This window comes from Pinus tabuliformis, chromosome 3_2, assembly GCF_031772625.1.
Source record: "Pinus tabuliformis cultivar Carrire ecotype Pingquan chromosome 3_2, CPIR1, whole genome shotgun sequence".
Lineage (NCBI taxonomy): Eukaryota > Viridiplantae > Streptophyta > Pinopsida > Pinales > Pinaceae > Pinus > Pinus tabuliformis.
In genome coordinates this window covers 21,033,990-21,048,660 of record NC_142302.1, presented here as the reverse complement: position 1 = coordinate 21,048,660, position 14,671 = coordinate 21,033,990, and the positions used below count along the sequence as shown (strand labels likewise).

The 14,671-nt window shown below is 36.2% G+C and overlaps 1 protein-coding gene across 1 annotated transcript; it reads left to right on the top strand.

Moving 5' to 3' along the window:
- The first annotated feature begins 491 nt into the window (after positions 1 to 491).
- On the top strand, positions 492 to 1,678 carry LOC149179590 (uncharacterized). The gene is made up of 2 exons (XM_089418018.1): positions 492 to 729; positions 837 to 1,678. Exons 1-2 carry the CDS (start codon positions 637 to 639, stop codon positions 1,071 to 1,073), a joined length of 330 nt encoding a protein of 109 aa, XP_089274144.1. The 5' UTR covers positions 492 to 636; the 3' UTR covers positions 1,074 to 1,678.
- The last annotated feature ends 12,993 nt before the right edge of the window (positions 1,679 to 14,671 follow it).

The window sequence follows — 14,671 nt, the reverse complement described above, 5'->3', positions numbered from 1 at the left end:
AAAAACTTAAAATTAAATTGTAAAATTATTATATAATTTTTTATATTTATAATAAGTTATATATTTACGCCGTAAGGCGTTTCCCTCTGAAATGAACTCCCCCAAATGCCTTTCTGTCCTAATCGTAGCCGTTAGATCTTTTGTTAGACGATTGAACAAAAATCAGCCATTTGATTTAATAAAAAATGTTTTAAAACATTAAAAAACCTTTAAAAACGTTTCACTTTCCACTTGACATCTGTGCGCCCAGCTTCCGAGAGAGTTCTTGGAGTTTATTGTTGTTTCCGTTTACGGTTTCAGGAGTTTATCGCTATTTCAGTTTACGGGCTCCAATTTCTGTTTGTATAGTCGAATCGGCATTGGCAATGGCATCCCCTGTATCCTCATGCCCCCAAAACCCTTCTGAAACTGAAATCGGGATAGAAATTGAAAGTTCGCCTCCTCGTTCTCACAATCTTCGTCCTGCAGTTTTAGCGATTGACGCCTCGTCCTCCGCGGCTGCAACGACAACCTTCACCTCATGTAATTCCCACAGCAATCGCAACTTCTATTGTGATGTATTTATCAATCACAGAGGGCCGGATGTTAAGAAAACCTTGGCTAGCTTAGAGATATGGGAAGAGAAATTGCGGAGATATGGGAAGAGAAATTGTGGAGGCTTCAGGATTGGCCCGTCGTATTTGGCGTTGGACAGAGAACATTAATGATCTGTTGGAGCATTTCTCATACGTAAGTGCCCACATCAATCAAATCTTTATAAATTGTTTGATATAAATGTCTGTAAATTTTCTTATCCTTGTATTTCACCAATAAACATGTATTTCACCAATAAACAGGCAACCACGGAAGTGCGTGGAATTAGGGCGGCTGGTGTTCATAACCCAGATAGCGATGACAAGAGCTCTCAAATATCATGCTACAAAAGCTGGAGTCACCAGCTGCTTCAGCACTGCGTGAAGAAGCTTTGCCACAATACAGCTACGAAGAAGTTGCAACTTCTTGATAGTAAAGGTGATCTGGTGGAGCGATTTTTGAGGAGGGTGCGATTACCAAACCTTATATGGCTTCGCTAGAATAAATGCCCCTAGTTTTCTCTGCCTTCTTGGATACCTATGAAGAACCTTAGGGTTTTAGAAGTGCGGGGGAAGAAATTGAAATCTTCCAGGGCCTTACATTAATCCATCACCTGCTAATCAATACATAATCCATCCTTTGTTGTACCCAAAACATGTTGCCCTAATTCCCAATTGTACTTGTAAAGCTGCTTGCTTTGGATCCCCAACGGCTTTCCTTCCCCATTTCATCGGCTATCTTCTATAGCAGAGGGCTCTGTTTCAGCATAAATAATACTTAAAGCCCGTTTGAAACAGATAATCTTTGTGACATCTGAAACAACGACTGGGCTATAGAGGTAAGTTGAAAGGCTTCGTCTTTTTTCAAATGAAATATCGGTGTTTTTCTGAATATATAACATATGTGTGAGAGAGAGATTCAATGCAACTGTTGCTTCGGATCAGGGGAATGGAATGCGAGGGTTTTGATGTTTTTCATGTCAGCTGTGTATTTTTCGGTCTGTATGAACGAAATTTTAAGGAATAGTAGGAATTTGTTGTTCAATAGTGCCATGTTTTTATTGATGTGCATAATTTATGTGCTTCTTGATTAAAAGAAATCAAGGTTTTATGGCTTGGAAAAGGATGCAATCAGGGCGGTATATTGATTGGATGAGATCAGTGAATAATTTGTATTTCTAACAGTAATTCTCTTGTTGGGGCAGTTATGGGTTTTCTAAAGATGATTGTTCCTTGTTCATCAACAAAAGAAGACATTTTGGTTTGTTAGGGAAAGGAATTATGTGAACTTAGTATTGTTGCTGGGTTTTTTTGAAATGCTGATTTCCTGATCAGGGAGGGTTGTGTTTATTAAATAAAATCTAAGAATAAAAGCGAAGGACAAAAGTATGCTCCCTTGAGGAGGGAATTGCATGGATATAAGATTGTTGCTGGATTTTCTTTTGCAGGGTTCGTTGTCGGAGAGGGTGTTCACTAAATATATCATAGTATTTTATTTATTGTTCATTAAATATATCATAGTATTTATTTATTCTTTAAAAGCCCTGTTTGAATTGCTCAGGGTAAATTGGGGAAAAAACGCCCAGGTCGTTTGAGTACTCTTGAGTTAATCTGCTCATGTTGTGCTGTGGTTTTTCTGGTGAGTTTTTTCCAGGCAAAGTAAAGTGTGGCATTGATCTGTTCTTTTTTTTGAAAATTCTAATGATCTGAGTTCTTTTCAAATGTATCCAACCCCTGGGGTCAAAGTTTCAAGTTTTAGCCAGTCATACTAACCAACACCAAGACGGACCGACAAAAAAATTCAGGTCAGACCTTGACCACAATTAACTTGCTGGTTATTCAACTCACAGGGCAATGGACACACTCATCGCGTTAAATACAAATGCCAAAATAAAAGCTCTCCCTTCGAGTGATTTCTTTTGCAGAGGTTTCTTCGTTTTGATTGTTATGTGTGAGCAGTTTCCTTCTATCCCAGTGCAGCAAGTTCTCCCTTCTGAATCTGGGAGTATTGCAATTGTTGTAGCTAGCTTGTAACATTCGAATTGGGATTTTTTTATCTAAGAAGCTGCCAGTGACTCGTGAGGGGTTACGTATTCCACCAAAGTTGCCCAAGACTTGCACCTGAATCCAACCTCAAACACAAATACAAGGTACCCAAGGAGGAAAGACGTTGCCATGGACACTTGAAACCTGGTGGGGCATAACGACACCTTACTTTTACCAACCAGGCAAGCCTTTGTTGACTTGTGTTGCCGAGTTTTTGCTCAACTTTTTCTGAGTTTTCGCCAAGTCCAAGTCCAACTCTTACGCTCTAGGCAAGCCTCTGTTGACCTGTTGCCAAATATTTGCTAAACTTTTGAGTTTCCACGAAGTCCAAGTCCAACTCTTACACTCTTTTTTTTAGGGGGGAGGGGGAGAGGAAGGGGGATCCTACTGCTGAAGGGGATTCAGTTGTCATCCATTCAAAGACTACAAGCTTCCATAATTACATGAAAATAGCATTCCCCTTACCTTATTCTATTCATACATCTAGCTTTTCACATCCATTTCTTAAGTGAATCTAATGAGTTGTTGTTGAATAACTATGGATTCTAGAATGGAGAATTCATGAATCTTAGTTACCCCTTATTTGGGTAAATCTTCAGGCATTCTGGTAATCTCTGTCACCACAGGAAGTGGGGAGTCGATATCTGGTTAGGCACTCTAGACAGATTTGAAATGCTCACGACTGCCCTTCAGTAGAGTTGTGACAAGAAATAGTTGTAAAATGGCCTTGTATCTTAATCTGGACCTCCTTTGCCTCATAAAAACATGAATAAAGGAATTGTATGATGTAAGGTTCTTGCAGGAATTTTTTTATTCGCTGAATGGAATAGATCATGTTTAAAAATATGAAGCGAAAAAAAGGAAAAATGTAGAGTCTTATGGAAGGAAGAAATTGTATGTGTGCAAGATTATTGGGTTTTCGTTTGAATAGTTTCTTGCCTTTCTAGGGAATATGGTTTTTCATGGGAATAATCTTTTCACAAGATTATTGGCTGATTGGAGAGGATCATGTTAAAGGTTCATTGATTGGGATAAATATGCTAGCAGTTTTTTGTAGTAAGGTCTTATTAATCTTGTTGGATTGTGTAGGGAAGGGAGAACACTCGTAAATGAGATACAATTATATATTCAAGTTTTTCTCAGCTGCATCTTCGTTATGGCTTTCACTTTGGTGATCTCCATCCCATTTGTCATTCTTGTTATTTCCATTTGTGTGTGTTGTTACTTTCTTGGCAGAGCGAGGGGTCGTCAAGATATCCGAACACAACCACAAGTATTTGGAGTACCAATACCTCCTCTAGGCGTTTCACCTTCAGGTCCTTCACCTCCTCATTCCCCCAAGCAAGACAAATCGATGAATGTATGAGACCTTTCTTTTGATACACACATATATTTGTTCATACTATCACACCAAGACAAGTGCCATTCTTTCCTGTCTATTTTTTTAGATGAGATCGATCTTCATCTGGAAAAATATGCTAGTATTATGCATTCTGCCTTTTGTTTAGATGAGATTGATTCCTCGTCTAGAAAGCATGAATAGTATTATTGTATTTCATTGATGGGGTCTGTAAATTAGGTCACCAGAAGATTAAAAATGTCTGTACAGGGTGTTGTGCAGATGAATAGATGTGTTTTCAGTATTATGTAGATAGTTACATATTCATTTGCCTCTATGAGTCATATTGTATTCTTCACATAAACAACCTGGATTGCAGGTACATTAATACGATAAGAGCAGTAACTCTTTTCTAATAGTTGGGAATTATAAGCAACATTCCATCTTTGTTTCTTGTGCGTGTTCACTTTCTCTTTCAGAAATGAACATATAACTTTCCACATTAGATTCATCATTGTATAATCCCATATTTGTGTATTCAAAATGTTCCCTATTATTTGAAAGTGTATATAAATCTTTTACTTAATTAATTCCACATGGATATGAAATATTTGTTTATTATCCCAGTGAAATACTGTGAAATATTATGCAATTTTTGTTTATTATCTGTTCAGATAAGCCTTTAGCCTAATTTGCATGTGATAATTGTATGTTAAAGATGATACACCAGGGATTAGGGCAACATATAACTATCATATGGATTAGGGCATTCATCTCTGTAGTAGATAAATAGTACGTTGTACTATTTGTAACTTATTATATTCATCATTATCATTAGTATTTCACATGACATGGACATGTGTAAGATGGGATTTGCATGCCCTTTGTATTAAGCTATGTATTTCTCGTGCCTGGGATTCTTATTTTTGTTATTTGTAGATAAGTAGTACGTTGTACTATTTGTAACTTCTTATATTCATCATTATCATTAGTATTTCACATGATATGATGGGATTTGCATGCCCTTTGTATTAAGCTATGTATTTCTGGTGCTTGGGATTCTTATTTTTGCTTCCCATGAACTACATTAACTGGCGATCTGAACTTGTGATGTGTCGTAATGCATTTACATGCTTGTGAGCTCTTTTCCTCTTTCTTGAAAGGAAGTGTCAAAGCCATTCTCTAGAACATTCATGTGTATTTTGCATGTCATTTGATTCAAAGCACGAAAATTAAATAACACTGTATTCTTAACAAATTGGATGATTCTAGGGAGTTGGAGAAAGGAACATCATTAACAGGAAGGAACGTCATTGATGACTTGAGTCTGAAAGACTATCCACCTGTTAAATCTATTCAAATTGTTGTCAGTGTGATGATAGTTTATGTATTTTTTTTAATAGTTTACCTTAGCTCTGATAGTTCGTTTATAGTTTCTTGCTTTTTGTCATTAGGTATCTGCCTTGATATGCATGCTTTTTGGCATCTTCTTACTAGTTGTTTTCTCACTACTGCATTGTACTGTTTTGTGAGCATTTCTTGAACATTAATATGTTTATCTTATCTTAACTTGATATGTTTTATGTTTTTGTGGTTATTTGTTGAACATTAATAAGTTTAATGTGTTGGCTCAAAAATATTTTATACAGTAAAAACCACATATTCAATGTCAATAGGTATAATTGTGAGAATATCCATTCTAATACATGTTATCACGCAAATCTGCATGATGCTTTTAGACAGTCAACCATGTCATGGTTGAAAGTCTCTCCATTTAGAATGTTGTTTTCCACAAATTTGCATGACACTTTTAGACAATCAACCTGAAAGACTGTCCACTTGTTAAATCTATTCAAACTGTTGTCAGTGTGATGATAGTTCATGTATTTTTTTTAATAGTTTACCTTAGCTCTGATAGTTCGTTTATAGTTTCTAGCTTTTTGTCATTAGGTATCTGCCTTGATATGCATGCTTTTTGGCATATTCTTACTGGTTGTTTTCTCACTACTGCATTGTACTGTTTTGTGAGCATTTCTTGAACATTAATATGTTTATCTTATCTTAACTTGATATGTTTTATGTTTTTGTGGTTATTTGTTGAACATTAATAAGTTTTAATGTGTTGGCTCAAAAATATTTTATACAGTAAAAACCACAAATTCAATGTCAATAGGTATAATTGTGAGAATATCCATTCTAATACATGTTATCACGCAAATCTGCATGATGCTTTTAGACAGTCAACCATGTCATGGTTGAAAGTCTCTCCATTTAGAATGTTGTTTTCCACAAACCTGCATGACACTTTTAGACAATCAACCCTGTCATGGTTGAAAGTATTTTCATTTAGAATATTGTTTTCCACAAACTTGCATGACACTTTCCGATAGTCAACCTTGTCATGGTTGAAAGTCTCTCCATTTAGAATTTTGTTTTCCACAAACTTGCATGACACTTTCCGATAGTCAACCTTGTCATGGTTGAAAGTCTCTCCATTTAGAATTTTGTTTTCCAGTCTCATGGGGGTGCCTCAATCAACTAAATGTTCCTACATAAAACTTCAATTTCATTAGCCCGCAATACAAACTAATTAAATATCTAAAGATAATAGCAATAACAAAATTAAATATCATGTAAGAAATTAGTGTACACACCTTAACAAAAGTAAATTCAAAACAAGTGCACTCTAAATTACCATACCACAAACATAATTTAATTAAATCATGGATTAATCAAGAAGTTGACTGCACCATAATGAGTCCTAGGTGACAAGTTGCCATGAGTTCCTTCACATGCAGTGGACGTGGTGGTTGGAAAACAACAACATGGAAAGGTGAGGAGTGGTCGGAAAACTAGAACACGGAAAGGTGAGGAGTTTGCTATACAAAAATGTCTAGAAAAATGAAATGCCCAACACCTCAATTGTTGATCAAACGTGCCTATTACAAGAAATATTTTCCCTCAAATTAGTAAACCCAATTGCTAGAAGTGAGGAAAAGTTGAGAAGACCTAAAACTTTGTATGTGTAACTGGTATTTATCCTTTTTCCTTTGTAGTAGTGCTTTTTGTATTTTTCTAAGTTCACTATGTTCTTTTCATGGTTGAATCTCTCTCCATTTAAAATGTTGTTTTTGAGCCTCGTGGGGGTGTCCCTATCAACTAATTGTTCCTGTATAAAACTTCAATTTGATTAGCACACAATGAAATTTCATTTTTGATTTGTCGATGATAATAGCAATAAAAAAATTAAATGTCATGTAAGAAATTAGTGTGTGCACTTTAATAGAAATAAATTCAAAACAAGTGCACTCTAAACCACCATCCCACTACATAAAAAATTATTCAATGGTTTCCAATACTTTCAAAAAGTTTAGATCAAACATAATTGAATAAAGCATGGATTACCCAAGAAGTTGGCTTCACCATGAGTCCTAGGTGACAAGTTGCCATGAGTTCCTTCACTTGTGGTGGAAGTAGTGGTCTGAAAACTAGAACATGGAAAGGTGAGGAGTTGTTCTCTACAACCAAAATGTCTGGAAAAATGAAATGTCCAACACTTGAATTGTTGGTCGAATGTTGTTAAAATTGGCAACTAGGGCCAAATTCCATGTGGGTCATCTTATTCATGGCTGATAATATTTTTATTAGATTCCTCTCGTCGAGAGGTGTAGGATTGATCTAAAGATCATCTGATTCCGATAAGTATTTATGGAGATATGAATTTATTTTGATTATGGAATAATTATCAAGTCGACCTACAACTCATGTAGGCTCAGAAGCTCAATAGTCGCATCTATTCAATCATCAACAGTTGTGTATAAATATAGGAGGTCTTTTCTTCATTTGGACTCACTCAACTCATCACATCTCTCTCTCTCTCCTCCGTAGAAAAGAGGCTTTTCTCTCCTGTGCAGAAAGAGACTCTTCTCTCACACGTGTGGAAGGAAGGTGCAGAATTTAGGGCTGCAACTGCAGAACCAAAGTTTGACTAGTGTTGACGATTAGTCTGCCTCTCAAAACTGCACTGTAGGTGAATCTGGATCTCCTCTAAAGGTTGCATTTTTTGGTGAAGGAATCAAGCCGATCCGATGGTCAAGATATTGTTTGCCCTAGTTTGGTAGATCTAGGGTTTGCTGCTGCTGATGTAAATCAGATTTATGTACTATTTCTCTCTACTGAATTATTGAAGATAAAAGAAGATTTGATCAAAGGGTTTCCCCACATTGGGGTTTGTCCCTGGTTAGCCGCCACATCTTGTGTCTCTTGTCTTGGCTTGTTTTCTGTCGATCGTTTAATGTTCTATCTGCACTTTACTTTATGTACATGTGATTGCTAATTTGTGGATAATAATAAGAAATATAAGTAAACTGCTATAAGCATAGAACATACCATAAATTAACATGGTATCAGAGCTGAGGTGAAGACAAAGCCCGAGCAAGAGCAAAAGCAATCACTGAAGAGAAGATTGGCAAGGCTATCTTAAAAGAACTATGGGGTCCTCAACACTCTTCCTTGCTAAAGACAAGCTCCATGAGAAAGCTGACTATCACGGATGGAAGATGTCTATCGATCTAACCTTAGAAGATCAAGGAGTGTTGGACCATGTGAGAGGAAATATTGTTGAGCCTCCATCAAATGCACTCGCTGCTGCCAGGAACAAATGGAAAACCGGTGAAGTCAAAACAAAGAAGATCATCCGGGACTCTATCGACAAGCGCTTGGTGGCCTACATCTCTGACCTGAACACCTCCAAGGAAATCTATGATAGACTGGTGAGTTTATTTAAAGTTAATGATGCAAATCAAGTTTTGCTTCTTAGAAATAAGCTGAAGGAAATTAAGAAGGGCAAAGATGAGAGTATGCAAGCATATTTCTTAAGAATCACTGAGATCAAGAACGATCTCCTATCTATTGGGGAGACTATTACTGATAGGGAAATGGCACTCACGACTCTTGGAGGATTACCATCCGAATGGTAATCCCCAACATCACATAAATGTCAAATTAAATGAAATGGAAAAGGTTATGCATTGATGCCATTGGAATATTTGTTTTAAATCCTAGCTACGAATCTAATTATGTTTTCCTCTCTAGTAGTGCCTTCTGTATTTTTCTAAGTTGACTATGTTCTTTTCATGGTTGAAAGTCTCTCCACTTAAAATTTTGTTTTTGAGCCTCGTGGGGGTGTCCCTATCAACTAATTGTTCCTGCATAAAACTTCAATTTGATTAGCACACAATGAAATTTCATTTTTGATTTGTCGATAATAGCAAATAAATTTGGAATGGTTGGGATTAGATATCCAAAGATAATAGCAATAAAAATATTAAATATCATGTAAGAAATTAGTGTGTTCACTTTAACAGAAATAAATTCAAAACAAGTGCACTCTAAATCACCATCCCACTACATAAAAAATTATTCAATGGTCTCCAATATTTTCAAAAAGTTTAGATCAAACATAATTGAATAAATCATGGCTTACCCAAGAAGTTGGCTTCACCATGAGTCCTAGGTGAGAAGTTCTCTGAAGGAATCCTAGTTTTTTTTGTAGACTTTAACAAAAAATTTCTAAAAGTATTTTAGGTGGTTATCAAAAAAAAATTGTATTCATTTTTTTGGAATGGTAAGGTGTAGATCCAAACATAAATTACAGCCTATATGCCTATATCAAGTCCATCTTGCAGGAGCATGCACACTAAACTAGAGGAAAGCCATGAAAGGCATAGGGTAAGATCATATTATGAAAAGTATGCTTCAGACAGTAGGATATATTTAAGACATCATATTGGACAGAAGAATATATTTAAGAGTTCGTATTGCTTGTAGAGTGAAGAAATTATTGGTGTTGGGCTAAGAGTTTTCTTCCATCTCTAATACATAGAATTTGGTTTTTCCTCTTCCCCTCTTTCTCCCTTTGTATCTTCATCTATACATCTATTGCAGTTGCCACTGCATAAATTCTCCCAGAATTGTTATGCTTGTGGTTTTATTTTCTGCGTGCATAATAATATAAGGTCTTGTTTAACATTTTTGCAATATATTCTTCCTCTTTCTTCTTTGTATCTATATCCAAGCACTGTGCCATATCTTCAACCTAGGCCAACACTATTTCAATTCCATGCCATCGATGAACAATTTCATTTTCCATTTTTCCATGAGGATACAACTATATTGTAGTGACCCTTGAGCCATCTTGAAATCGATGAACAATTCGATTTTCCATTTTACCACAAGGATACAACCAAATTGTAGTGACCCCTGAGCTATCTTGAAATTGCCAGAGTAGACTTTTAAGGTTTTAGCTTTTATGGTTATTAATTGATACTACAAAAGGATTATTGTGTTTGATAAGTTTATTAAGCTGTCTGGTAATGGCACCTCTTGTAGCTCAATGTTTTTTACCAATTGGTTGGCACATTAAAAATTCAGTCGAATTAGTTTATTTCGTTAAGGTGGTTTGTTTCCAAAGCGGATTGTCAGTGGTTGAGTTCTGTCTATTAACTGATTGCTCCATTGAACCTATTGCCATTCCATGTTTGCTATTGCAATTCAGTTCAGATTGGGATGTTTTCCTTTTATATGAACTATGTATTGTTTTTTAAGCATGTTAAATAAATCAGCAATAAAAATTTGGACTCTACCATATATCTCCCTTTTCAGATTATCCATGCCTTCCACTAAAAGATGAAGTTTATATTTATGCCTGTAGCTCCTCTTGTAGGCTACAGAAATATGTTTACGATAAGATCTCAAATGAAATACCTAAAGGGCCTTACTGTCTTGTTTACATTCATACCTCTGTTCAAAGGAGTGAAAACTGCCCCGGTGTGTCTACTTTGTGGTTGATCTATGAATAACTTCCTCTGGCTTTTAAGGAAAGGCTTCAGGTGGTGTATTCCCTACATCCAGGGCTTCAGTCAAGACTGTTTTTTGCAACCCTTGGCCATTTCTTCTTGACTGCAGGGTGAGTATTAAGGTGAGTTTGCATTTTGATTCAAATAATTCATTAGAACTAATTGTTGCAGATGTGCTCATGAAATTTTTGATGTGTTATGCAGTTTATACTGGAAACTGAAGTATGTAAATCGTCTAGAATTTATCTAGGATTACATTAGGAAGGGACAAATTGAGATTCCTGATTTTGTGTATGACCGTGATGATCAACTAGAAGAGAGACCTTTGATGGACTATAGTGTTGAAACAGATCCCTTTCAAGTTTACGACATGGCTGCCATTGGATCATCTGATTCTTGATACTCCTTGAGATGGGCCTTACTTGGACTATGTGGATTTTGGTCCCATCAAATCATGAAGTTTGTTCTAATGTTCATGGATCTTTTCTCAACGATCATCAACTTTACAACATCAAATCAGTAAATTTTGCCCAATTCAGATTCTAGAGCATGAATAATTCGGCTTGAGAGGCAAACACACCTCTGAGCTCACCAAATTTAGCTGAAACGATATTGCCAATTTGTTCTTACTGTATCACACCTGGGCTATATCATTATGCCTGTATGGTTGATCTTCTTGTCCGTGCAGGGCAACTGGATGATGCACATGCCGTTATTAAAAAGATTCCCTTCAAAATTGATTTTCGGGTGTGGGGAGCCTTGCTCAGTGCCTGTAGGATTCAGAGATGGTAGCAGGGAGGATTGTACAGTAAAATTTATATGTTCCATCACCAGAATATGGCTAAGCTTAAATGGTGGGGTGTGGGGAGCCTTGCTCAGTGCCTGCAGGATTCAGAGATGGTCGCAGGGAGGATTGTACAGTAAAATTTATATGTTCCATCACCAGAATATGGCTAAGCTTAAATGGTGCAATTTGCAAATGAAAAGAATTAAAGAGGCAGTAGCAGCTGCATGAGTTGTAAAGCAATTTTATCAAAGACTATGGTCCAATACACTGTGAACAATGATCAGGTGTAGCATTTTGGAGTCACTCCAAAATAAGGAAAATCATCAGAATTCTAATAAATGTTAATATTATTGGATGTTTTAGTAAAGTCTCAATGATGTGTAATTCAATCAAACATAACACAGTCATTTCTCAATCAGAAATGTCTTTATTCCTAAAATAACCTACAATCTACAATTCATGAAAACTTCCGTTGCCTCATTATTCAAAGCTAGAAAACACAATTCCACATACAAAGTTGAGAAGGAAAATAACCTAATCATGCATCAATCTCATCTCCATACAAGCTTTTCAATGAAGTAGAATTACAGTGTCTAAATTCACCTCTTGATTTGGTGTCATAAGTTAACTAGGGGAACCTCCCCTCATCGGCTATTATATTAAACTTGTCAATTACATATCTTTCGTACTCTTACATGATGTGGCCTCGGCATTGAATTCAAGCTTCAAGCTTCCTGCAAATCTTTTCTCCGCATTGTAAATCCATTTTGATAATTCTCTGGATCCCATATACCATAATGAACTAGTCCCCTGTCCCACTTGTGACTTGTAAGACATTCAAAATAATCTTTTAGCCTACTATTAAAAGGTCTCTTGCCAAAGTTCAAAATCAGATGAGGACTGAAGGTTGGAAAAATTCATAGCCGCGTCAATTTTGTTCATTATGCTTTGGGGTTTGCTTTGGTAAACTTGAAATGTGGCTTAGAGGTCACAATCAGAGGAGGACTGAAGGTTGGAAAAATTCATAGTTGCATCAATTTTGTTCATTATGCTTTGGGGTTTGCGTTAAAATCTCCATAGTATTCATGGGATGCATAGCTATAACAATCATCAGACCAGAATGTTTGCAAGAGATCAGGAGACCCATATCTACAATTATATTCCAAGAAGAGGAGGTAGTAGTAGATTCTAAATAAATTAGCAATGCAACAACATAAATGTTTGCAACAAATTTAGAGAGATCCACCTTCTTGAATAATGCACACACTCCATGGATAATGGATTTCTGCACTTTATGCCTTACGGCGTTTCCTTTGCAACATCTGGTGCAAATGCTAGTTATGAAACTATTAACTTGGTATATAATATTGCATAAAATTTTTGGTCTAGGAGTATGTCCTAAAACTATTTTTGCTTGGCTAAGAGCTCATCTTCAGATGTAAGGAAATAGGTTAATGGTCCTAGACGCGGAGGCATCTGGTAGGAATGAAAGACTGCCTCCTTACATTCCACCAACAAGTAATTCTAGGTAGTGTGGCTTTCCTTAAATAATAATGACGAGTTAATCTACATTTGTGAATAACAATCAATGATGGTCGTCCCCCTACTGATTTGACAACTAAGTTAAGGTAGGTTTCGCCACTGTCTAAAAAAGTATTGTACAAAGACATATTAACAAATAAAAATAATTGAAATGAATTTGACATGTTAATTGAATTATTGTTAATTCTCTATTTATCTTTTGAACTCTTTTTGTTGTCATTTATAACAACACAATTAAAAAATGCAAGTTCAATCAAATAGAGTATTTCTAACATTTAAAGATGTAATAAAAGACATATAAGTTAAAAAATTGTTGATACCTTTTGTTTCTTCTAAATTATGTTAACTTTTTGAGTTACTTCATAAGTGCTTTCACCTAGATAGGAGAAAACGAAGTCTCCTTTCCCCTTGGCAACATTCCATGGACATATGAATACCTCAATTTGAGTGGATTCTTAACATTGGCTAAAGTGTTAGCATAACACCCTTATAATAGGAAGTATTTAATAACCCAAATGGCATGAGGACTAACACATTGAGTGCACATAATGGAGAGTTAGTTTTTTTAGTAAGGGAGATACATACTTAGGAGGAGGGGTGCAAGGAAATTGTAGGAGGGAACTTAGTTTTAGGATCTTGGGACCACCTGATTTACTCCTTGGAGGTTGGGAACTTGACTTGAGAATGTTTGGGATGAGGAGTATACTTTATGGAGTTTGGTTGTGGATCTAGAGAAATATTTTGCGGAGGAAAAATGGAGTTTATTGTAGACCACATTGGCACGCAAGAGAGGAACATTAGAAATATGAAAAGACATGTGGTACACAATTTAGGAGAAATGCCTTGCATGAGAATACATATAGACCACCATAGTATTAGAAATTGAGATCTAGAACACAGAGTGTAATTGCACACAACACAAATCACTTTTCAATATTTTATTCATCACAAGAATTACAAATATATAGGACATAATACATGGACTATGACACATCTGGATCATGATTCCAACTCACAACATAGGAATCAATAGCTTCTAGACTGATGCCTAGGGACTCACAATGACAACTACATATGACATGGAAGCATTACTTCCAACACCCTCCCTTAATTCTTACATGGAAAACATATTACAACAACAATAAATAAATATATGTCTGACTGGTCTTCATTAGCACCCACATCCACTCTGGAATCTTGCAAACACTGCTCTTTCACCACCACATCTTCAAGCTGTCACTTGACCTCCATTTAAAATCTAGCCACCTCTGACCATCATTGATGAACTTTGCAGGATCAACAATATTGACAACTCGACTCGTCGGGGCTTCTGCGATAAGAGCCATAAAAGAATGAGCCATCCTATGGACCAACCACCATCTGTTGGATATTTTTCTTTCGGTTATCTGTTAGTTGATAGGATGGAGGTCTGGATACTGAATGTGCTCAAGAGTTGATCAAACAACTTGACCTTACAAGACTTGGTGTTTCGAACACCGGGGCTTCCAGTTTAAGAACCACCAACTCT